The 24,405-nt window shown below is 36.4% G+C and overlaps 2 protein-coding genes across 2 annotated transcripts; both read right to left on the bottom strand.

Annotated features, from left to right (window-relative positions):
* Positions 1-459: 459 nt before the first annotated feature.
* A/N-INVC (Plant neutral invertase family protein) lies at positions 460-4,561 on the bottom strand. The gene is made up of 6 exons (XM_021952797.2): positions 3,446-4,561; positions 2,534-2,699; positions 2,061-2,272; positions 1,408-1,901; positions 1,234-1,282; positions 460-1,079 (listed from the first exon to the last, which is right to left on the bottom strand). The coding sequence occupies exons 1-6, from the start codon at positions 4,238-4,240 to the stop codon at positions 753-755; spliced, it is 2,043 nt and encodes a 680-aa protein (XP_021808489.2). The 5' UTR covers positions 4,241-4,561; the 3' UTR covers positions 460-752.
* A 9,038-nt stretch (positions 4,562-13,599) lies between these two features.
* On the bottom strand, positions 13,600-15,920 carry MYB108 (myb domain protein 108). Its single transcript, XM_021952225.2, has 3 exons — positions 15,484-15,920; positions 14,763-14,892; positions 13,600-14,601 (listed from the first exon to the last, which is right to left on the bottom strand). Exons 1-3 carry the CDS (start codon positions 15,683-15,685, stop codon positions 13,896-13,898), a joined length of 1,038 nt encoding a protein of 345 aa, XP_021807917.2. The 5' UTR covers positions 15,686-15,920; the 3' UTR covers positions 13,600-13,895.
* Between the last annotated feature and the right edge of the window lie 8,485 nt (positions 15,921-24,405).

Genomic DNA, 24,405 nt, shown 5'->3' with positions numbered 1-24,405 from the left:
TTTTGCTCGTCCTTCTCCTCCTATCTTCATTCATTCATTCATGCGTGCTAAACGAGAAAGACATACCTATTTCGGGTGCATACAAGTGGTCATGTGATGTGTGTTCTAAGAAAATGGACCCAGAGATAGGTAAGTTTTTCAGCTCATGACATTATAATAATGTAGGGGGTAAGAATTGAACCGAAAACACAGAATGTGGGCCCCCAACTGCGTCCTGCAACTTAGCTTAAGGAACCTGAGCAATCTTTAACAATAAAAGAAGAAAAAACACAGAAACCTGCAAAACGACTCATTTTCCGGAAATCTTTTTTTACTTTTATTGTTCTGTATTTTGCTTCGATACGATGATCATACAATTCAACTTTAAAGTTGAATAATCTTGAACTAAGTTGCAGACACAGAAGCTGAATGATTAAATAATCTACTCGGACAAACCTAATTTCGATCCACAAAATGATATAAGAAAAGCAATTTGTTAAATTGTGTAAACAGCGTACATGATACAAAGGAATTGTTGAGCCATAAAAAGATAGGCTATATGGGCTAAAAGGCTCTCCTAAAACTCAGCCTTTCAACCACAAATCAATCTGATGTTCTACAGAACATGTATTTTACACAAGCTGGCTGTTAGAGAAATTCTAATGCCTTTTCTTGTTTTAGACCAAGTCACCACCAAATCATCTGGTATGGTTTTATTAGTTACCCTCACCACTGTGCCAAGAATCCCTATGAGCATAAAGAGATCCTTCTCGCTAAACCGCAATCTGAAATTTTGCAGCTAAGCGCGAACACTTCTTTCGACCGGTTTTGGTAAGAGCACAAACACAAGTCTCCAGAAGTTCATAATCCTCCTCCCACAACAACAATGATGCCTTCTCTGGGTTCTCCAACAGCATCTTTGAGGTTAGGTAACCAGCAATCGTCCACGTCTGGAAAAGCCTGGATTGCTTGCCTATAAATCTCCCACTTTTAGTGTCGTAATATTCAGGCCACTGATCCGCAGAAAGCCTTTTCTCTGCCAAATCAACTGCCTTTTGTGCTAACTCGGTCCTCCCCATCTTGATGCAAGCCAAGGTGAACTGAAATAATAACAGAGGACAGTTACAGAAATCAGATAATCTGGTTGCGGAATATGGTAATAATAACTCTCCCAATTGTCTGGATCCCTTCCACAAAAAGAACCCAATAGAAAGGGGGGGACAATCCAAAGAAACTCATTGAATGAATCAATACCTGCCATAGGAGTGTTGGCCAAGACCCACCATTATGATATGACCATGGCCTACAAGTGATGACAATCAGTGCATAAGTAAAAATTTCAACCGGCAGAAAAAGTTATGCGTCTAGTCAGGAAATTTGCAGAACAATGTGGTAGTAATAAAGAAAATAAAATTTAGAGAGCCTCACGTATTCTTTGGGTCACCACCAGTAATTATTCGCCATTCTTCATACTCCAGAGCAGGGTAACAAATTTTAAGGGGCATTTGAGCCACGAAATCATCCCATTTGGCTTCAATCAAATTTAAAATACCCTCATTCTGTTTGTGGGTACCCAGAGATGATACAATAGACCAAAGATTTCCAAGAGTGAAGAACCTAAAATCCATATGAGCAGGTTGAAGATTGCCAATTAGGTAACCACCTTCCTCAGGAATCCAATCAACTAACCAAGATGGAATTTGATCTGGATAGATATTGAACTTGTTGACAGCATCTGTAGAATATTCCTCTGTCTTGTAACGATAAATCTCGTTGATCTTCTTCATATCCACCCAATAATATTCTCTCATGTGAAATGAGAGTGCACTAAGTCGGTTATTGATTGCAGCCACCAAATCTTTGGTGCCATCATTGACAATGAGCATTTCACGGGAGCATCTTAGAGCCGAATAGAACAACGCCTGTAAAATCAGATTTGTTAAGTAAATAAAACCAAAGGCAATAAGAAGTAAGCAAGATAATGGGGCAAATAAGGAGGCAAGCACAGGGCAGCATCCAGCTAGGAGCCTAGGATATGACATGTACAAAGGCACTACACATTTTTAAATTTTCCAACTTACTTGGATTTCAAGAGGGTGTCCATGAATACCCATCCGTCTATCAATCATACAGGAACCATCAGTGACTAACAGGGTAGGAAACATGTCAAATCCATTTTTTAAACACAGATTAAGGACCAGCCTTATGCCTGTCTGGAAATCGACCCTTTCTTGTAATGCATAATCACCAGTGATCTTTCCATAAGCTCTCAACAAGATGATCCACCACAACCCTGTCAAAGTAGTTAAAACAAAAATCAGAGACTATTTATGCCAATTCTAAGATTGTAATGCCCATATGCTCTCCTAAAACTATACCATGAAAGATTGTTTATTGAACATCAAGTATGCAGCACTTAGCCCAACCCAAAATGAAAAGAAAAAAGAAAAAAGAAAAAGATATGCAGCAGTTGAGCAGCTATAGGGAAACTCTAATAAAACTGAACTAGTACTTTACGTATGACACAGCCACCAGCAAAATACAATTAGATTACCTGAATCAACAGGTGCAACACGGCCAATGGCTGATTCACCAAAATCAGGATCTAAAACTTCCTCAAATGCTCCATTCATCCCATCAAGAGGTACAGTCTTAACTTTAAAGCTTGCCGGCATCAACCCTTGCCCAGGGCTGTGGCAGTCAACCGTCTTCTCCCAGCTCTAACAAAAGACCAAAACAAAGTTAATTAGAAGAGATGTCAAAAAAATGTGCCAATGCTCAATGAGGAATCAAATTTACCAAAACATATTTCAACAGCATGCCAATTTCTGTTCTTACATCACCATAGGGGTATCGATTAAAGTAACAAACTGGTAAAACTTCCTATACAAGGAAAGCAAGGGGCAATGAAAAAAATCTCAGAATCAATAACTCTAGCAACAAAGTTGAATTAACATTGTTTCAAGAATTTTTTCTGGGAGAAGAACAATTTATAGCATTATCATATTAACATGACAGAAAGTTGTTTCGATGACCTAGTGTGAACGTATAGTTCGCCAACAACAAATAACTTAGTATTGTCATCGGCGATTTTCAAGGAAAACAGAAATACCCATATAATCAGATAAGTGGCTTCAATGACTCCAGAATCATTTGGTGATCCCATTTTGTAAAATACCTTGGTACTTCTAAATGCTTTGTTGAACATTAAATTCAGACATTTTAAAAAGCGCCATTTCTTGTAGTTTTATTAGAGATCCTATATCATCAACTGTGTTAATAGTAGTAAGTTCTTTTAACGCTCCAATTGTGGATAAAAAGTATTATATTACTTAGAAATATAATTTTTAAACTGTAAACCATATGATCCACATGAGAAAAGCAAATTCCACCAATTACATTCAGAAACTAGTGAAGCTAATGACAACACAACATTATGTGAAACTGTTAAAAATCATGACATTACCTGTAACTGCAAAGTGTGAAGCAGAAAATTCTTGACAATATCAGCTTCTCCATTGAGCAAGAAAGCGAGTGCCGATGGGACAAAGTCTCGAATGAAGACCTGATCGTAATTGAGCGGTGTCTTGTCAGCCGGATCAGTAGCAGCAAGAGTTCCCACTGGATTCCCACAATAACTAACAACTGAATCCCGAAGCAAGCTCCAGGCCTCCTTTTCAATATCAGACAGCTCTCTCTCATTCTTGGTGTCATTCAAACCCTTGGAATTACCTATATTTACATTTACATTTGAGCCATTAACCTCTACCCTAGACTCTTCTTCTCTGACAACATCACCATGATCTGTCTCAATCCTCTCTATCACCAAAGGTTTCACATTCAACCCACGCTGAATATAAATACTTTCGAAGGAGGTCTTCCCATTAACCTGAGTTTCCACCGAGGTCGAATGGTTCCTAATATCTGACGCTACATTTGGGATGACTAAAATACCCCTTCTACTACTACTACTATTACCAACACGACCAGTCGCCGTGCAAACCCTAGTCTGACCCCAATTCGAATCGGAAACACTAAAAACCCTCCGATTCGGATCAATTACACGTATGTACCCTACAATCTGAGAATTACAGCTACGTTTTTGACGTCTCGATTGTAATTTCGACAAACTATGAGTGACTAAATCGTTCAATTTCGGCTGCGCTGAACCGAAAACTGAAGAACTTCTGGAGCCATAGCCCATGAGAATTCTACAGCATGGCCTCATGGTACAGATTCCAATACAATTGCTACTACTCATTCTATGTATATTACACTGATCAATTAATCACCTAATTTTTTTTTTCCTTTTTCTTAAAAATAAATTGCACTTTGTTCTAATATTCAGGCTCTGTCAATCTCGGAAAAATTAGAAAAACAGAGTAATGATTGACTTTATATATCTATACAGAAGAATTATTATAACAAAATTATATAGAGATTTCAAATTTGAACGTAAAGGGAAACAGAAGAGAACGTTACTTACAGTTGATCTGAGCCAAAAGTTTGAATGAATGCGTGAGAGAAAGAGAGAGCGTCTAAAGCAATTTGCAGATGAGGAAAGCGTGTTGAAGGCGGTTGTTTTATAAGCACGGAAAAGGTGAAAGTTCGTTGGAAATATAAAAATGGAGGTTGCGTGGCTGTTAACTACATTAATAGCCCTGCACGTGATAGGTCTATTGCGAAAAAGGGCCCAAAGGGGGATGTATAAGTAAGGGTAAAAGTGTCTTTCCGATGTTCATTTCTGAAATGGATCAGAGGGGGTAGGTTGTGGACCCACAGTGTTTCGGCCTTTAGAATTTAAAAAAATGTGCGGAAATTAATAAAGCGCGCGTTTGGGGGTTTGTGTTTTTTTTGTACGACGTGGGGATCTACGATTGGCCGGAAGGCTAGAACAGTGACGGAGAAAAATCTATACGGAAACGCGTGCGAGGTTTGAGGTATTGACCAGATATCTTTTTTTTGGTCAGAAATTGACCAGATATCTTCCTCAACAACTCCTGCACGTTGGCGTTTAAAATCTAACTTAATTTGGGCCAAGGTAAATTGGGCTTAACATTAAAGATGGGTTGGGTTGTCATTGAATAAATCCAATTGGGCCTGCCTTGTACCATCTCTCTAAGAGCATCTCCAGCCTTGGCACAAGACTGGGCAAAAGACCCCCCAAGGCAGCCCAAAGATGCTCCAGCGGAAGAAAAATGGCCCGGGCAAATGATGGGTCCCATCAAACTGGGCAAGCCCACGGGCAGATCTTGCCTGGGCAGGGTGATGCAATGCTGACGTCAGCAACCAAAAAAAAAGGAAAAAAAATACCAAAAATTCCAGAATTTTTTTTAATAAATACCTAGGCATATTCTTTACTTCCCACACTAAAAACTCTATACAAATTTATCTATTCATATCTCATGTGAATAGTATTTGTCATTGTCTTAGCCTTCCAAGGGTGGAACCAACTAAGGCAAGGCTGCCACTATTCACGTGAATAGTGGCAGCCCTTGCCTTGCCTTAGCCTTTATGGGTGGACTTGCTCTAAGAGCATGTCCAGTCTTGAGCCAAGACTGGGCAAAAGGCCCCCCAAGGCAGCCCAAGAGAGCTCCAGCGGCAGAGAAATGGCCCCGGCAAATGGTGGGTCCCATCAAACTGGGCAAGCCCACAGGCAGATCTTGCCTGGGCTGCAGGCTGCAGCCCGAAGGCGCTGACGTCAGCGCTGATGTTACGCTGACGTCAGCGAGTAAAAAAAATTCAAAAAAATCCAAAAAAATTTCAAATTTTTTTTAAAAAAATACCAAAAAATTATAGATATTTTCCCTATAAATACATAACAATTTTATTCACTTTCTAAATTGTTTATATTTTGTTGCATAATCTTCTTTTTTTTCTTGCCATTTCCCTAGCCTTCCAAGGGTGGAACCAACTAAGGCAAGGCTGACACTATTCACATGAATAGTGGCAGCCCTTGCCTTGCCTTAGCCTTCATGGGTGGACATGCTCTAATAAAGGTGGGACTTAGTATATTAGTGGTCTCCACTTCTATTAGAGAGATGATACACAAGTTGGTCTCTAAAGATGGTCTCTCTAATATGACCCAAACCCTATTCATATCTCGTACTAAATATTTTTTTGTTGTTGGTTGTATTGGAGGGAATCAAACATTTGACATATCAACATCTTCGTTCGTTACCTTATTCTCACTCGTCAGTTGGCTAACCCCCAATGGCTAGAATGCACTTAGCACTAAAACTTTTTCTTTTTTCTTCTTGGAAATCTTAATTGAGTTCTTCAAATATAAGTTCCTCAAAATTCTATTTTGGCAAAAAGTCATTTTTGGTCCATATGGTTTATCATTTTTATTACTAATGTCCTTGTGGTTTCAATTTTATCATTTTTGTGTCCGTGGTTTCAATTTGAGGCAATCCAAGGACAATTTAATATAAAATAAAACAAATATATCCCATTCTCCTCCCAACATCCACACCCACCTCAGTTTTGCCTTCTTTTTAAATAGTATAGCTGCGCGGCTATACTCGTTTACCTTAATTTGGTTAAAAACAGTATAGCCGGGCGGCGGTACTCAGTTTCATTAATGTTTCTTTAAAAATAGTATAGCCGAGCGGCTATACTTATTTTCACACGTGTACTCTTTCTTTTTTATAAATAGTATAGCCGCCGGCTATACTAGAATTTTTTTAATTTTTTAAAGAAATAGTATAGCTTGTCGGATATACATGTTAAAAAATATATATTATAAATAGTATAGCCGACTGGCTTTACCGGTTTGACACGTGGCGCCTAGGCGCTGGCAGGTCTTTTTAAAAATATATAATAGTATAGCCGCGCGGCTATACGATTTAAAATAAATAAATAAATCCTGCAAATTTCGCCGACATAAACCTCAAATGACGAACTTTCGTCGGTAGAGGTTTTTTTTTTTTTTTTTGGGTTTGAATTTAAAATATATATAATTAGTTTCTTCACTTTTATTTTTTGACCAACTTCTTTAATTTAATATATGTAATTAAGTAATATCTTAGCCTTTTTGAATTACTTTAATTAGTAATTATATTTCAATTGAATTTTTTTTTGAAGTCCATAAAATAATTAATTTCTATTTATTAAGTCATTTGTGAAATTGTTTGGGTGACTTAATTAAATGGAGAAAGTAAAGCTGGAGTAACAGTACCAAGATGAGAGTTAAGGCCAGCCCTTGGGATAAAATTGGGTTGACCAAAGGAAGCACTCTTTCACCAAGTTTCCGAACAAGCTCACGCAGTGATCACTGCCACCCTCAAGTAAAGCTTTTCCACAAGTCCCATCAACCTGGATTAATACAGATTATTTCAGAAACCAAAGACTTTAGAAACTCCAAGAAAATATATTTTCTAAAAACCAGCAAGCCTTTGAATAGTACTACCATGGATATTGGTACAAGTTGAGGCTCATTTTGAGATATCAAAGACCAGATCTTGTCCTTCACAACAGTCTCCTCTTAGAGTAAACATAAGAAATCTAAAATTCTAAAATGACGGAATTGAAAATTACATAGAATTCTATAATGACGGAATTTAGATTTTCATCGTTTCAATTTCTGACAATTGAAGATTTCAATGATTGGATAAGTATGTCGAATTTTGTAAATGACATTATGAAAATTGTGAAATGATGCCTATTTTGGTAGAAATTAAACTCGGGAATTTGATACCTAAATTTCCACGATTTTTCCCACTCGTCATTTAATAAATTTCACGCTTAAATTGCCAAACAAGGGAATTGTCAATTTCTCCTCTTAAATTCCCGACTTTTAGCTAAATTCGGAGTAATTTTTCCTCATCCAAACGAAGGGGGAAAAGGGATGAAAGAGGCATTATGTTGCTTAACGCCTTCGAAGATGGGTTGGGTTGTCATTGAATTGATCTAATTGGGCCTGCCTGAAAAAACCTAATCGTATCTTCACCCGTTACCTTTTTCTTACTCATTAGTTGGCTAACCCCCAGTGGCTAGAATGCACTTAGCACTAAAAACATTCTTGTTCTTCTTTGGAAATCTTAATTCAGCTCTTCACATATAAGTTTCTCAAACTTCTATTGTTGGATTCTTAAAGTGTTTCTGGCTAACATTAAAAACTTTGAAAGGCTTACAGTAATTACATAATTTTAATTTTGCTTGGTGGACCTGGGCTCCTACAAAGCATATGAAACAGCAAATTGTGGGCCCATTTTAAGAATGGAGCATCGTCCAATTTAAGAATGGAGCCTGCTTGCTTTGCTACCACTATAGAGGCACATGAGAGAGAGAGAGAGAGAGAGAGAGAGAGAGAGAGAGAGAGAGAGAGAGAGGGATATTAAACTTTAACCCTCGTAAGGGTTAAGCTAAGCAAACTGGGAGTTGGTGATTAAGATAAACTTGTATTTAAATAGTAAATCCACTCCCTAAGTAGAATTGTTTGTTAATTACTTTTTTTAGTAAAAGAAGAATGTTCTTGATGTTGAACACCGTCATTGATGGCGTATATATGAAGTGGTTCCACTAATTGCGTACATAAAATATATGATTTATATATATTGGTGGTGATGGATGATCATTAATCAAACTCAGCTGCTTGACCCCGCGTTTTACGTGTAAAATTATATATGAATGAATGACTAATAAAAATTATTTTTTAAACTTGAAATTCCAGTCAAGGCACTAAGGTAGGCTGTTTTAAATTTAAATCAAATTGTATTCCCATCTCCTCAACGATTCCCTTGACGGGCAAATATATGGCGCCATCTGTGGCTGGTTTTAGTCCACACAGCGTACCGCGGGTTTTGACCCAATCCTTATATTTATCGTTTAATCTAACCTTATTAGGGTTCACGTCATGCATATATATATATATCTTAATTAAGATTAAGAGTACTCATGCTTCTACCGAAAAGATATTGAAAGAAGTCACAAGCTCGAATTCTTCTCTTCATTTATTTTTTATTTTATTTTTTATGTTATGCTTTCACCAGTCAATGCACTATATTGGAACAAAACAAGGATACTTAAAATTAAAAAATAAAACTAAAAGAGAGATATTAGAAGGCAAATAAGGCACGTCAACAAGCAAGGGCGGAGCTAGAATTGTAAAATTAGGGGGGCCGAATTAGAAAATACAAGTATATAAAACACTCAAGTATTCAATAATTACATATTTAAAGCTAAATATTTATAATTTAGTCATGTCTAATTTGTTTTAGAGGGAACTATAACTTCAATTATAAGTTGTTTATTACAAATTATATATGTTGTATATAATAGGTTATATAATAGAGGAGATAAAAATATAAGGGGGACAGGCCCACTCTAGGCCTAGAAGTGGCTCCGCCACTGTCGGCAAGTATATGAATTTTTTGTCATTTAGTGCTCACGTGCGATTGTAAACTGTTGATTGGTATTCAAAAACCTTTACGTTTTATGGTTTCACTTTCACACTTTTTATCTCATTCTTATATGCATGTCCATACATGGATATGGGTATGGGTGGCTGTTGATATCCATGCTTTTCATTCAACTCTGTCCCTTTGAGACCATGAAGAAATAATTAACGTAAGCAGAATCATCAATTTATGCTTGAAATGTATAGCACGTTAATTAAGATCAATTGAGGAAATGCCATATTGAGGATCCCAACCCAATGCTTGTAGCTAAGAAATCAATCAAAAAGGAAAGGCGGAACCAAGAATTGTCGTGCGGGTTGGCTATATAATAATTTCTACTAAATGGGGTGAACTTTCTAAAATTTACCGATAAATTTCTAATTTTTGAAAAAGTTGCACATTAGAAGGCTAGAAAACTGAAAGGATAAGGACAAAATGGATTAAGAAGTTTATCAGCTCAATTAATCTGGACGACAAACGTCACACAACAGTTTTGTAGTTCCTAATCAAATTTGCTTCCTTAATTATATCATCAATGTAATCACGCCCCCTAACCAAACTGGATAAGCTCAATGAATCAATGACATAATATTCCAAATACGTATACTAAACCCTAATAGAATGTTGTTAATAACTTAAAAGTGGAACCCTAACAGGAGCACTCAGTTTATACATTACGGGTAGGAAAGATCTTCTATACATTTCAAGACATGAAATCAACTGGAAAGACATGACACAATCAATATAGCTATCTATCCCATCATCTCTTGAGAAAATTTGTGGCTGTGAGGGCCTTTGACGAACCTAAAGTTGGAGCAGGCAGACATAGATTATATAGGGACCTCGCTTTCAACACAAAGCTTCACGCAATCGATCATCAACGATGAGGACATTTTAAAAAGGAAAGGGAAATGGGAATGGGGATGGACGACACATCTCAATCAGCTCAAGATTAATGTTAGCAAAGAAATGAGAGAAAAAGTGCTCCAAGGTCGCATGTGTTTTGTGGCATGTACAATTTTTTTGGGGTCGATTGATTGATGTGTGCAATATAATTGGGGCCTGAGGTGGTCCAAGTGTTTTAGTTCTATGAAAAGAAATACATGTGGGCTCGTCTCTAAGCACACGACTCCGGAAATTATGAAATTATGTCTGTGAATCTGTGATTATTATTATTATCATTATAAAGTATATAACTCATAATAAGCAAACATGTGTGGCCCTAAATGTTCTCTAATTGAGGAAGTAAAATGGCTGCTTTATTGGACGGTCTTTATTAACGAGTGATTTTGTTTTAAACGACCCGTCTTTTAGGTTAGACCTTACAAAATTAGATAGTTTTAATCGTTCTTACGTATATGCACGATTTTGTACTAGTAAGAAATAGTTTGGGTATAGTTTCCTATCATGATCGTGAACATTAGTGTTTAAAAACAATTATATTTCGAGGTTAATGCATACATTGAGGGCTATTAGCAAAAGATTATATGCTAACTAATTAACTGACTGATAAAACTAGTGAATGCATGCATGGCACTGTACAGATTATAGGCTCAAGTTATTTAACTTCTAACTCAGCTTTTGGGATTGCTTTGATTATTTTATTGATCAGTCATATGAAGAAGACTGCTGAGTTGCTGAAGCTACAAAATCTAAAAGACTTGCTGAAATCAAAGCATTTGTTGCTTTGATCAGTCCGCCCTATAAAAGTTTCCTTGTACCAAACAGTCATGCATCCATCGTAACTCAGAACTCATCATCCACAGTATTGGCATACCGTAGCTCCACTTTTCATCAGATAGCTTAACAGCTAGATTCTACAAGCTAGGCCTAGGGATTATATGCTTAATGATGGATACTGCTTGCCTCCTCCTCTGGAAAAAAAAACTCATAATTCCTACAAATCACGGATTGTTACATATGCAAAAATAGTTCATATAAAAACACAAAAAGAAAACTTCTACACCCATGTCAAACTACCATTGGTAAGGGCACTTCCAGCGCTCCTCTTTTGCCCGGGCAGGAGGGGGCCTAGACTCAGCAATTGACTCTAGCACGCAATAGCAAGACCTTTGGGGTGGGAACAAAAAAGGCAAGGGCTGCCACTATTCATATGAATAGTGACAAACACTGCCTTGCTTTTGCCTTGCCCTTACCTTTTGGGGTGGAGGTGCTCTAATAGTTGGGGAGGGGGAGGGGAATGCAAACTCACACACACTTTATAATCCATACTTCGAACTCAGCACTAATTGAGTGAAGATAAAGCTCCTTACCACTACACTAGTGGGACGGCAACAATTCGTTGATCATAGATGTGATTGCCGTAAAAAATTGAGCCGACATGGGATATCTTTTTGTTCTTATCAAAATGAATATCTGTTTCTAAGGTTTTGTATAATGAAATCACATTTACATATTTCGTTATGTGGATTATATACATTCGATAGCCAACTGATACCCACCCCCGCGATAAGGTTAGTCAAGATGCCACGCAAGCCACAATTGGTCCCACTTCTTGACTCAAGAAGTCGTTATGTAGGAGATGGTCTACTCTCGAAAGGGGAGGGAGACGGCGGGACCCACTCATAGAAGCTGTGCATTGAATTAAAAAGTTGAAAAATCGGAAATCAGCGTGGCGGAAAGATAAGTCTTCAACACCATTTCTGATTGTGGAGTCCAGTTGTACATTCAATCCATCTTAATCCCAGCATTTAGTATATTTATTGATGGCTCGGTTTGGATTAGTTTGAGTTGAGTTTAAGTATTTTGTTATTAGTTTCATCCGTTTAGAGATTTATAATAAGTTCAGTCTCAACACATCAAATTATAATTAAAATCATTTATTTTAAATAAAATAGTTCAATCCAATCCTATCCGTCAATCGCGGCCTTAGCAAATAGATACGGTAGACGATATACATACATGAAATGTGTACGTATATGTCATACGGTGGACTTATTTTTATAGGGGCAGGTTCAAGGCTTACGGCTGTCAGTGCTTCTGTCCAGGAAGCCTTTCTAAAGCAATAAGAGCACCCTACCTGCCCTTTACATATGTTACACGTGGAAGCTCCTCAACATCTTTCCCTCACTGGGACCACTGTGGTGGCTTCTCTTAAGGGCACGCGGCCTACAAAGATTCCCCGCCGCCATACCCCTCTCACTCTCTCTCTCTCTCTCTCTCTCTCTCTCTATGTAGTCTACCATTCCATCACGTTTTATTTCCACTTTTTTCTCACCTTTGCACGTGCCGACCTACATATTTTTGTCCCTCAAATCACGATTTATTTTTCGTTTTAAACAATACAAATTATTATTCATCGATAATGAAAGGAATTAAAAATTAGTGTTATTTACGCGTTTTATAAATTATCACAAAACGAGTTTTTTGTTCATAAAGATTTTTCCTGTTGAGAGGGGTGATAACATACTAAACTTACACACACTACACAGATATTGTTAGGATCCGAACTCACGACCTTTTCTAGTGAGAGCATTTGCTCCAAACCACTACATTAGTGAGTCTTTTGTATTTTAAAACGAGTTTAAAACCAACATATCAAACAGATCCTAATTCTAGAACCCTAAAAAAGTGAACAAAAGCTAAAACACAAGATTACCCATGTAAAGATTTGGATTATATGAGCACACGTCACCCACCATCTGTGATTTGTCTTGCTAAATGGGTTCTAATTAAGCATCTTGTCATGTCCGTACGACGGTAAACAAAAAAGAAATGAAGCTTTGGAAACGTACGTTTGGATTGGGTGGGCTTGATGGCTTTAGAACAAGATAAAGCTCTCGATTATTTTTTTTTGAAAGTTGTGGAAAGTTGTCCTCAATGGCTAGCTTAAGTTACAAGTCCACAAATCCCACAAGGACACGTATAGAAAATCATTGCGAATTACCTTTTTTGCAATCTAGAAACTCGAGGGGACTTGAACCTGGTTCAGGCCCCATGGACAAGGGTTTCAAAAGTATTGCACTAACTTAATTAATTACATATATATAATTAACAGTTTAATAAGGACGTGTAAGTAAAGATGGTGGAACCAATTATGCACATCTTTTTTTATATTATATTTTCAAAAATATCCATGCTTCTATAATGCAATCTCTGGTTGAAGGGAAGAAAAAGACAAAGAATAGTTTCAATACCATCAATTTCAAAGAATTATGAGATTGGGAGAAGAAGAAAAAAACTAAGAGAGAGAGAGAGAGAAGAAAATTTAAATAAATTAAATTAAATCTGAAATTACAAATTTCCTCACTCAAAAATAAAGGAAAGAAAACACAAACCGAAAATTAATTAATCCACAATTAGATCTAAGTCCTTGTTCACAAATCCTATAAGCATGGAATAATCTAGAATATTATATTAATTCTATTTTTGATCATGGGTTTTGTTTCTAATTCCGAAAATAGGACTTCTTTACTTCCTTTGTTGGTTTTGATCTCTACAATGAATGTATATCACTTTCAACCCCTTTTGTAATTAACTCGACACGTCCGATCATCAAATGTTGCTGAGCTGCTCTTGTAAGAACCACATGTCTTCAACATTCCACAAATTGTCCGATATGTCCCCACCGTCCACGCCCCACTGATAATTGTCTTGTTGCTCCATGCCTTGGAAATGTTCCGATCCCAACCCTGGATTGAAACACTGGTCATAGCTACCAACTTGGTGATTTGCTTGGACCAAATAATTATCCGGGGTAGGGTTATTGTTAACCGAGATAGTAGTAGTAGCAGTAGTAGTAGGAGTGTAATAATCCGTCAGGTCGGAAACCGGGGACACTTGAGCCCCAAAAGAGTCTGATGAGGCCGCCGTACTAGAGTTGTCCGGGGTGTAACTTGGTGTGACATGTGAATGCGACGATGCCCCAAATTGGTGATGATGACTTGGTTGTAACAACATTTGTCCAGAAGAAGATTGGAAGGTGTTGTTGTTGTTGTTGTTGTTGTTGAAGTGGTGAGAGGTGGCCCCTGCGGCGGTGGCGGTGGTGATGGAGGAATTAGTGGTGGTGGTGGAGGCGGCTGCGGCGGCTTGAATTCTTTCGACCAGCCTAGGCATCCAGAGATACCTCATGGTGTCCTTGAACTGCTTGCTGTTGACATCACATTTGAGTTGCTTGGCGTGCTTTTGGACACGGGTCCTCCAATAGTTTTTGATCTCATTGTCAGTCCTTCCTGGCAAGTGTTGTGCAATTTTTGACCATCTGTGTTTGCCACAAAAACAAACATGCTGCTTTTTAGTCTTTACTTTTTAGGGTTAATTCAAGAAAACAACAAATAAATAAACGGCAGAAAAGCCATATTTAGATATAGATTAAAATTATGATTCTGATTCATGATGTTTAGTTTGGATAATTATAATTACCTGTTGCCCCAGCGAGAATGAAGCTCAAGAATCAGAAGCTGCTCTTCAAGGGTGATGTTGCCCCGTCGGACGTCGGGCCGGAGATAGTTGAGCCACCGTAATCTGCAGCTCTTTCCAGTTCTTTTCAGACCTGGGTTGGTTGCAAAAGTTCAATAATTTTGTTAGATATTTGTGTAGCAAAATAATTTGAAGTAACTAATAATAATAATAATAATAATAATAAAGTTCTTTAAGAACAAACACTAGTACTTTCTTTATTATTTGCTCATACAGTCATTCCCATATATACTTTATGACAATTGGGTTCTCTAAATTATAGGTTTCTTTCTAGTATCTGGGATAAGGCTAAAGAACAATCATCATGATCATGGAAGATACAGTTCACATCATCATCAATCCAGCATATGCTCAGCTCACAAATTTATTTTATTTTTACGCACTAATTTTCTTTTTCGAGAAAGTGAAGCTTTTCCCACTCTATCGAATCCTTTTCATAGGACCCAATAAGGAAGAAAAAGAAAAAAGAAGAAGCATAGAGATTTCCAACCACAGCTCACAAATTATCTGGTGGATGTTTCATTCTTTCACACGGAATTTTCATTGTAAGGCAAAAAAAAAAAACCCATCTCAATGAAGCAAAGAAAAGGCAGAAAGAAGGCGCCCCAAAATAAGAACAAATTGATCATCACGTTGTGAAAAAAGCCATGGAAAATAAATTTACCTGCACAGCGAGCGAGGGAGTTCCAGCGACCTTCGCCGTGGTTAGCAATGTAATTCATGAGAGCAAGGTCTTCTTCAACAGTCCAGGGCCCTCTTCTCAGGTCCATCTGGTCCTCAGCTTCCTCATGAATATCATTTTCAATGGTGGCCGAGGCTGATAAGGAGTTGTTGCAGCCTCTTCCTCCTCCTTTAACAGCGTCCATATCTCTATCTCTCTCTCTCTCTCTCTATATATATATATATATATATATTATATGTATATATAGTTCCTCTAAATGGACACACTTGTTGATTGAAGCAAAAAGGGTTTGCTTGCTTTCTTTGCTTGTTTTGGTTGCTCTCGGAGATTATTAGAGAGAGAAAATGAGAGAGTTATAGAGAGAGGGGAAGAGAAGGAAGAGACAGAGGGAGTTGGATGGATGTACGGGAAAGATAGAGAGAGGGTTTGCTTTTATAGATGTATAGATGGGTTTGAAAATTGAGAAAAAATATTAAAGTTAAGCATGTGAGATGAGAGAGAGAGAGAGGTGATGAGATAGGAGGATAGAGATATAGAGAGGAGAGAGAGAGAGAGAGAGAGAGAGCGAAGCCGCAATGGGGACTTGTTTTGTAGTCTCTAATTAACTATAGTTTAATTAAAGTAATTAACACACACACTTAAGTTAAGCTTGTTAAAGTAATTATTATAGTTAGAAAGAGGCTTTGAAGTTTGACCTTTTGACTCTCTCTCTCTCTCTCTCTCTCTCTCTCTCTCTCTGTTTGTGTGCGTCTCTGTTAATTCGTGCGTGCATATATGGGTTTAGAAAATGGTTTTCTCCTTCTCGAAGCATGCTTGCCCTTTTTCTTTTTTAGGAGGGCACCAATCTGTAACTTTTTTTTTTCTTCTTACCAATTTCTAATTTGTGATGATGATGGAATGTTTTGTACTAATTAAATACTCTGTTTTTTTTTCTTCTATTCTTATTCTTATTCTTTTGGAGCAACAGGATACTCTAATTAAGTAGTTAAATTGATCTTGTGCTTGCTAATTAGATGCCGTAATAAACTTCACAAATCAGAATTTCTCTCTATAGAATCACAAGGAAAAAAAAGCATAATTTTGGACCACATGATCAAAAGAATTACAAATAAACTTTATCCCTCTATATATTGGCAGCACTTTTTCTTTACGGTTGGAGGATTCTTTTTTTTCTTTCTTTTTTTTTTTGGGAGAGAAGGAGGGTCCCTTCTCGCACATGTATCCATTGACATGTTCAATCTAAATATTTTAAGCTGCCAACTTGCCAAGTGAAGAGTTTACACAACTAAGGGCTCGTTTGGCAATGATTTTATATAGGCCAATAATCACTTCTTCATATAATCACTTTAAGTGGTTTTAAGTGATTTTATGAGGAAGTACATAAGAGGTACTTCTTCTAAAAATCACTTAAAATCACTAAAAGTGATTATATGGAGAGGCACGTGGGAAGTGCTTCTTTTGTGTGGTCCTATTAACTATGGATATTGCCATCAGATATAGTGGACTCTGAGATCTATATATCTAACCCCATTGCCAAACAGAAATAAAATAACAGACTTTTCTAATTCAGAAACGTAACATTTACTCTTATATTCGAGGTCCTAAGCTCGATTTCTACATCCCTAATATCAGTTGTATAAAACATAAATAAATAACCAATATAAGAATAATACACATCCTATTGATTACCTTTACTTCAATTATTTGTTGGAATTACAATTTATTTTCTGTTTCTTTTTTTTGCATGGATTGACAATTAAAGAAACGAATACGTTCTTCTTCTTTTTTATTTTTTTCTCACTGGTAGCTAGTCGAAGCAAGCAATCGTATAGGCTACTAATAAATAGTCACAAACCCCAACCTACGATCTGATGAGTGATGAGAAGAAGGTACAGCATTTGACTGCTCACTGCCCTCTTATTTTATCTTTTACGGTAGCTTGGTAGACTTCTATCTATATATATAATCTTCTTCTAAATAATATTCTTTTCTTTGCACTTATTAACTTCAAAATAAACTCTTTTCGCACAATTTAATTGTCTGAGATCTGTCCCCACACGTCTAATAGGTCGGCTTTGATCGACCACAAAATCTTGTGTTATCACGCACTAATTTGCTTTTAATCACATGATTTACATTGTATAGAAGAGAGATTAATTAAAAGGCTGATAATTAATAGTTTCATCCAAATAAATGCTTCGATTACCTAGCAAAAAGGCTAAAACTTTAATTAATTCCTTGTATTTAATTCTTATCCCACTTAAATTAAAGCACAGTAGATGGCCATCAAATATCATTGCGAATTGGTGATTAAAGTTGCTCGAAAGTTGACAATGTGCTTGAGATAATTAAAGAAACGCAATAGATGTACTCCTTGATTCCGGTACCACCATTATTGTTAATGAATACAATTTTGAGATTTTTACTCGTATACTCTTTCTTAGCACTAACCATAAGGTGTAGTGCGGTTCACCTCCAGCTAGCGAGCTACCTAGTGTCTCAATCGCAGGGGATCAAAACCAGTTTGAAGCACTTTGTGGCTAGGGACAAGCCGAATCCCGAGCGAGGATTAATCCCACCATTTGGTTGTGGGGACACCTCGTGGTATTTACCAAAAAAAAAAACCCTATATCATTTAATTTTTATAAACAAACCTAAAAAAAACCCAAAAAATGACAGTTGGCCCTATTTAATTTAATTTTGATTATGAAATTACTTTAATGCCCTATTGAGTGTTTTGGATTTTTTTTATGAGGTTTCAGAGTTGGGTTTGTTTTAAGAAATCGATTGCAGTTTTATAATTTATAAGAAGTTAAAAGCCTCTTTGTTATGTTGTAAATGAGCTTTGGGTGTGTTTCTAAAGTCCATTTCATATAGGTTTTTTTATAATTTGAACCCCTATATTGGATATAATAGTGAATCTCCTTACTTTTTTTTTGGTGAGTAGGGGGGGCAGTGCCTAGCAACAAACAAAACTAACTATTATCAAAACAAATCTAGCGGGTCTCTAGATCTAGTTGTATATTTTATATAGGGTCATGCTAGGGAGACCAACTTGGGAGACCAACTTGGGTACCAACTCTCTAATAGAGGTGGAGCCCACCAATACAATGGGTCCCACGCTCTATTAGAGAGTTGGTCTCCCAAGTTGGTCTCCCTAGCATTTTCCTTTTATATATTCCCAATATTAGACGATGTTGTAAGTTCAAATTTTCGTCCTTCATATTAAAAAGAAATACTATTGTATTCCCAAAGTTCTGATCTTCTTATTGTGTTTTGTTGCGTAGATTTAGCTCCACCAAAATGGATTAAGCTGCATCCTCAACTTGTGATACTCGCAAGTGCACGAACCGTTGGTAGTATAGCATATGTAAGTGCGAGGTCGATTCCACAGGGATTGGTGATTGAATGATCCAATTTAGTTTCCCTACACAAAATAGAAACAAAAACAAAGAACATAAAACAAGGAAGAAAGAAATAAGTAACTCAAGCAAATAAGTTCCCAAGTTCAATTTAGATTAATGGATTGATTCTAGCTAAAGTATGATTAAGCCATGGTGTGTGGTCATAACCTTGTGTTCCTAATTCCCTAATTTGATCATTTGTTGTCTAACCTAAAATTAAGCATTAGGAACCCATTAAGCATAGAAGAACATTTTAAACAACCAAGTATGTATCTAATCCCTGTTGTCGAATGTCCATACATACTCTTCCTATTCATAGTTCAATTCGAATTAAAGCATGGTGTATACTCTTAATTCAAACCAAGATAGCTAACATGCAAGCCTAAATGGTGATCAATCATTCAAACTAGCATATTAACTTATAAGCATAATGAATAAGAACAAAAACCATAATTGAAACTTGGAAACTAATTCAACTTGAAAACTTAAGAAAAGAATTTACATAACAAAGAAAAATAAATTACAACTAAGAAAACATTAAGGAAACTAAGAGAACTTTGAGGAAGAAAGGAAGTGTTTGAGAACTTTGAGGAGGGAGAAGAAAGTGTTTGGGAACTTTAGAGAATTTTGGAAGAACATGTGTTTGAGAGCTTTGAGGATTTTGGAAGGGAATGTGTTTAAGACATGGGGAATTTGGAAGAGAGTGTTTGAGAACTTGGAGGATTTGGAGAAGAAAGTAGAGAGGTGTTTTGAGAGCTTTGTGGATTTTGGAAGAGAGTGTTTAGGAACTTTGAGAATTTGGAAGAGAGTGGTTGAGAACTTGGAGGATGTTTGTGAACTTGGAGAATTTGAGAACTTAGGGAAGGAAGAGAAATGTGTTTGTGAAGTGTTTGAGACATGGAGACTTTTGGAAGAGAAGGGAAGTAGAGAGATGTTTGAGAACTTTGAGGATTTTGGAAGAACATGTGTTTGAAAGCTTTAGAGAATTAGAAGAAGAGAAAGGAAAAGTGTTTGATATTTAGTACAAAGAAAATTTAATAGAATGATCTTATTACAACAATTGAGAACTACAAAGGGAAACTAAGAGAATTTGAGGGAGAGAAGGGAAGGGAGCTCTAGAGAAGTGTTTGAGAGCTCCCCCCCTTGGGGTGTGTTTACAAGCTTGGGAAACCTCACTATATATAGGCCTAAGGAAGCTGAAAATCTGAATTAAGTATGGCTAATGCATACAACACTTTGTTTTATAAAATCTGAAATGGTTGATGCACTTCACTAATGCATACAACACTTCCATTATAAAATCTGAAATGGTTGATGCACTTCACTAATAAATCCCACCAGCAGCCCTAGCTCATCTTCATGTCACCATGACCAAGCTTCCAACCAGAAATAATAGCTCATCCTGAGGTCAGCATGACCAGCAACTTCAAGGGCTTACGAATTGGGCTTCCCTTAAGCAAATTAAGACTTTAAGCACTCAAACTTGAAGTTCAGAATGTCTTCTTTCCAGCCATATATCATTTGGGCCAATCCAAGGTCGGAGGAGGAAGTTAAGGCCAAAACAAATTGCTAACTCATTTTGCGCGCTGATAAAATCCATCCTGAGCATGGCTCTGTGTTTGCTAGGTAACAGACTCCATATTTATCCAATGGGGCTGAATTTTGGATATATTATATTACACACCCATTGGAACAACGTTCATGAAGAATGTGGCCTCATCCGAGCTATGTAGGTTGCTGAAACAAAGCTTGCAATATGACCTACGAAACTGGGCTGGCAGGGGACTGTAGCCAAAATTGAGTTTGTCTTTAAGCTCTTCATCCATTCATCCAAATTAGGCCCTAACATGCATGGATTGCATCATTTACTATCCAAAGCCCTCATTATTACCTAAAGCTCAATGAACTGAAAGATAAACACAAAAAGGATTAAAAGCACAAGTTTAACTCAAAAACATAACCAAATCATAAGCTAGAAGGGTACAAAATGATATGTAAATATGCACCGATCATGTTTTTTGCCATTTTCTCTTTTTTTCAATATTAGCAAACACCACCACAAATATATGATATATCCTTAACTTCCATTAGAGGTTGATTATCTACCATGGCATGGTGTTATAGGATAATAGTTATGGTGGTGGATTTTCACCATCAATTTTTTCTTATACAAGGACTCGAGAAGAAAATCGAACAAAGAACTCTGAATGTATACGAATAGATACTCTTAATCAATACTTATCTTAATCAATACTTAAGTTATCAATTCCTTAGTTTCATTGTAAAATATTGGCCATCTGTTTACCATATGTTAACTTTTTGAGTTACATAAAGTCTTATGACGCCATCAAACTTGTGAATTGGAGCATAGTTGGAGGGGGATTTTTGAAGATTAAAAAAAAGAAAATTTAAAAAGGAAAATTGGATCATATATATAAATAATATCATCAGAAACATAGATACACACAACACGCACTTTGATCGACATATTTATAAAAGTAATCCATGAACACAATCTCTGTCTTATATGAAATGCTGATATATATAAAAAATAGGAGCAAATATTTCATGGCATGATCAACACGTGCTAGCTAGGGCCAATGCATATATGCAATGCATGCACCTTGCTAAATTTAAGGTTTTTATTATTCCTCCTCACTCTGTATCCCAATTCCGGCTTTGTCTCTTTTATATATAGCAGGGGACATCTTTTCTGTTCTTCAAACTTTATCGTCATTTTGGTCGGAAAACCATGTCTGTGTTTTTCAAGTTTTTTATTAGGACGGTTGTCACATTGTCACATATACATGTATATATCCCATCGTTAATTGTTATAATAAAATACTATCGCTTGTTTGGTGATACATGAATTTATCTTTTATATACCATTGAGTGTATCTTTCTTTCTTTTTCTTTTTCTTTTCTTGGGTAATTTAAACCAATGAGTATCAAATTGCCATGGCCATGGGATGCAAAGCAGAGAAAAGGAACCAGCCGAAATATGAAAAAGCTATACAACAAAACATAAAAATAAATAAATAAAGAAAAGGAAGAGGAGAATTGGGGTCACATGAAACATCACATACCCCATTTCCATCCATGTGTTTATATATATATATTTGGTGGGACTAGCCCCTTCTGGTGATGATTCAATTAGGAGGGGTGTGAACTAAGGCCAAAATATACACTAGCAGGAAAAGGGCTAATAATGAGGTTTTCTAGTAGTGATATATCGATAACGTTTTTATTAAATTAATGGAGTTTTATGCAGGAATCTGCTACATATAGTAAACTTAAAGAGAAAAAAAATGGAGATGGTGGAGGCCTACAGAGCACGTATAGCAATGAATAAGGTGTAAGTGCCTAATAGCTAATGGTTTAATTAATATGATGAGGCCTACAATGCTAGGGACATACGTTTTTATATATATATATATATATATCCACTCTCAAAATTGAAACACACATCGATCGATGAAGTAGCTTTTTGTAGTGAGAAAGGAACATATCTCTTTTCTACAAAATCAATCATGGCATCCCTTATGCCCTCTCCAATATATGAAAAAAGAGAAGAAAAGAAAACCATTTTATTCATTGTTCTGATTCAACAACCCCGAGCCTTATATAAAAATTTGTATAACCCTAGTGTTCATTTTGTTTATCTTATATTTACTATCAAGGTAGTTAAAAGATAGAGAAGTGTTTGGAACAGTTATTTGTGTACGAGCGAGTGACTATAACTATTGATGCAAATGAGACATGTAATACGTTAATTGCTATAAATCATTTGTTGAAGACACCTTTGTAAAAGATAAAGAGTGTAGAAATGAAACTTCCCAAATTGCCCTCTCCAATATAAATAAAAAGGGAAGAAAAGAAAACCATTTTATTCATTATTTTGATTCAACAACTTGATCCCTATATAAAAATTTGTACAACCCTAGTGTTCATTTTGTTTATTTTATAGTACAAACGCATTTATTATAAAGTTTGGTTAAAAAATAGGGGAGTGCTTTCAATAGTTATCTATATACGAGCCAGTGACTATAATTGTTGATGCAAATGAGACACGTAGTATGTTAATTGCTATAAATCATTAATATGTGCGTGATTGATTATTAAAGACATCTTTGTAAAAGATAAAGAGTGTAGAAATGAACTTCCCACAAATCCAAATTGCCCTCTCCAATATAAATAAAAAGAGAAGAAAAGAAAACAATTTAATTCGTTATTCTGATTCAACAACCTGATCCCTATATAAAAATTTGTACAACCCTAGTGTTCATTTTGTTTATTGTATAGTACACACGTATTTATTATAAAGTTAGATTAAAAGATAGAGGAGTGTTTTCAACAGTTATTTATATACAAGCGAGTTACGACTATAATTGTTGATGCAAATAAAACACGTAATATGTTAATTGCTATAAATCATTAATATGTACGTGTTCAAGACATCTTTGTAAAAGATAAAGAGTGTAGAAATGAACTTCCCAATAATCCAAATTGCCATCCCCAAAACATGGTGTCAACTTTCCTTAACCAAGCGAAAGGCGCATCATAGAAAACTATAAGATAACGTCTTCAACACTTTTTCCTAGACAACTAAATACTCAATGTGGAAATCACAATCACTATCTGGGTCACTCCACTTGAGAGAGAGCCAGGGTAAAAAAACAATCTTTTACTGTGCAGAACAAGTACTATTTGGACCCTTTCCCCCAACAAACACAAAGATTATTAAAGTGAGGAGGTTAATAATTTTGTTCTTGAATTATTCCTTTGGTTTAAAAATAGTTTTGAGTATCATCATCAAAATTTAATCATATATAAAAAGGCCTGCAGACTGTAGCAGTATAGTGTGAAAAGGGATTTTTCTTCAAAAGCTGGGGCCTATTTATGGACTCTAAGAATCACAGCTCCTACTCCCCTAAAGGAAACCAGAGGGAGAAAAGTAGAACAAGAAAAGAAAACTATGGACTCCATGCTCTAGATCTTTGACACGCGTCCCCCCACCACCATCACCAAATTTTTTTCTTCTGGGACTTAAAAACTGCTCCCATCACAGAACCCACCAGCAGCAATTGCAGGTCTATTTCAGAATTTTGGGCGCAAAATTCCAGTTTAGTTTCTCTTTCACTCATTTCACACCAGTTTTGAATTTGCAATTAAATGCACTTCCCCATTTCCAGCAGCTTCGAAATAGTATAAAACATGATTGTGACCCATCCAGCCACATACTTTTCTTGCACTGTTCATCATATAAAATTCACCTTTAACTTGTTGGCTCAACTCATCTCTTGTTTCAATCCTTTTTTTGCCATAAACATGTGTGACAATTTGTCCCTCTGAAGCGGTGTTTGTTAATTTCTTAGTAGGTAGGAAGCTGAAAAAAAATGGTTGAAGTCTACAAATTTGATTCGTTCGCTCTTCTTTTTCACCACACTTTTCTTCCCTTCTCCATAGTCCCAAATGATTCTTGGGACAAGTTTCTAATTAA

Source organism: Prunus avium, chromosome 1 (assembly GCF_965620075.1).
Source record: "Prunus avium chromosome 1, drPruAviu1.hap1.1, whole genome shotgun sequence".
Taxonomy (NCBI): Eukaryota; Viridiplantae; Streptophyta; class Magnoliopsida; order Rosales; family Rosaceae; genus Prunus; species Prunus avium.
Note: the sequence above shows the minus strand (reverse complement) of the source record. Positions and strands in the feature narration are given on the sequence as shown.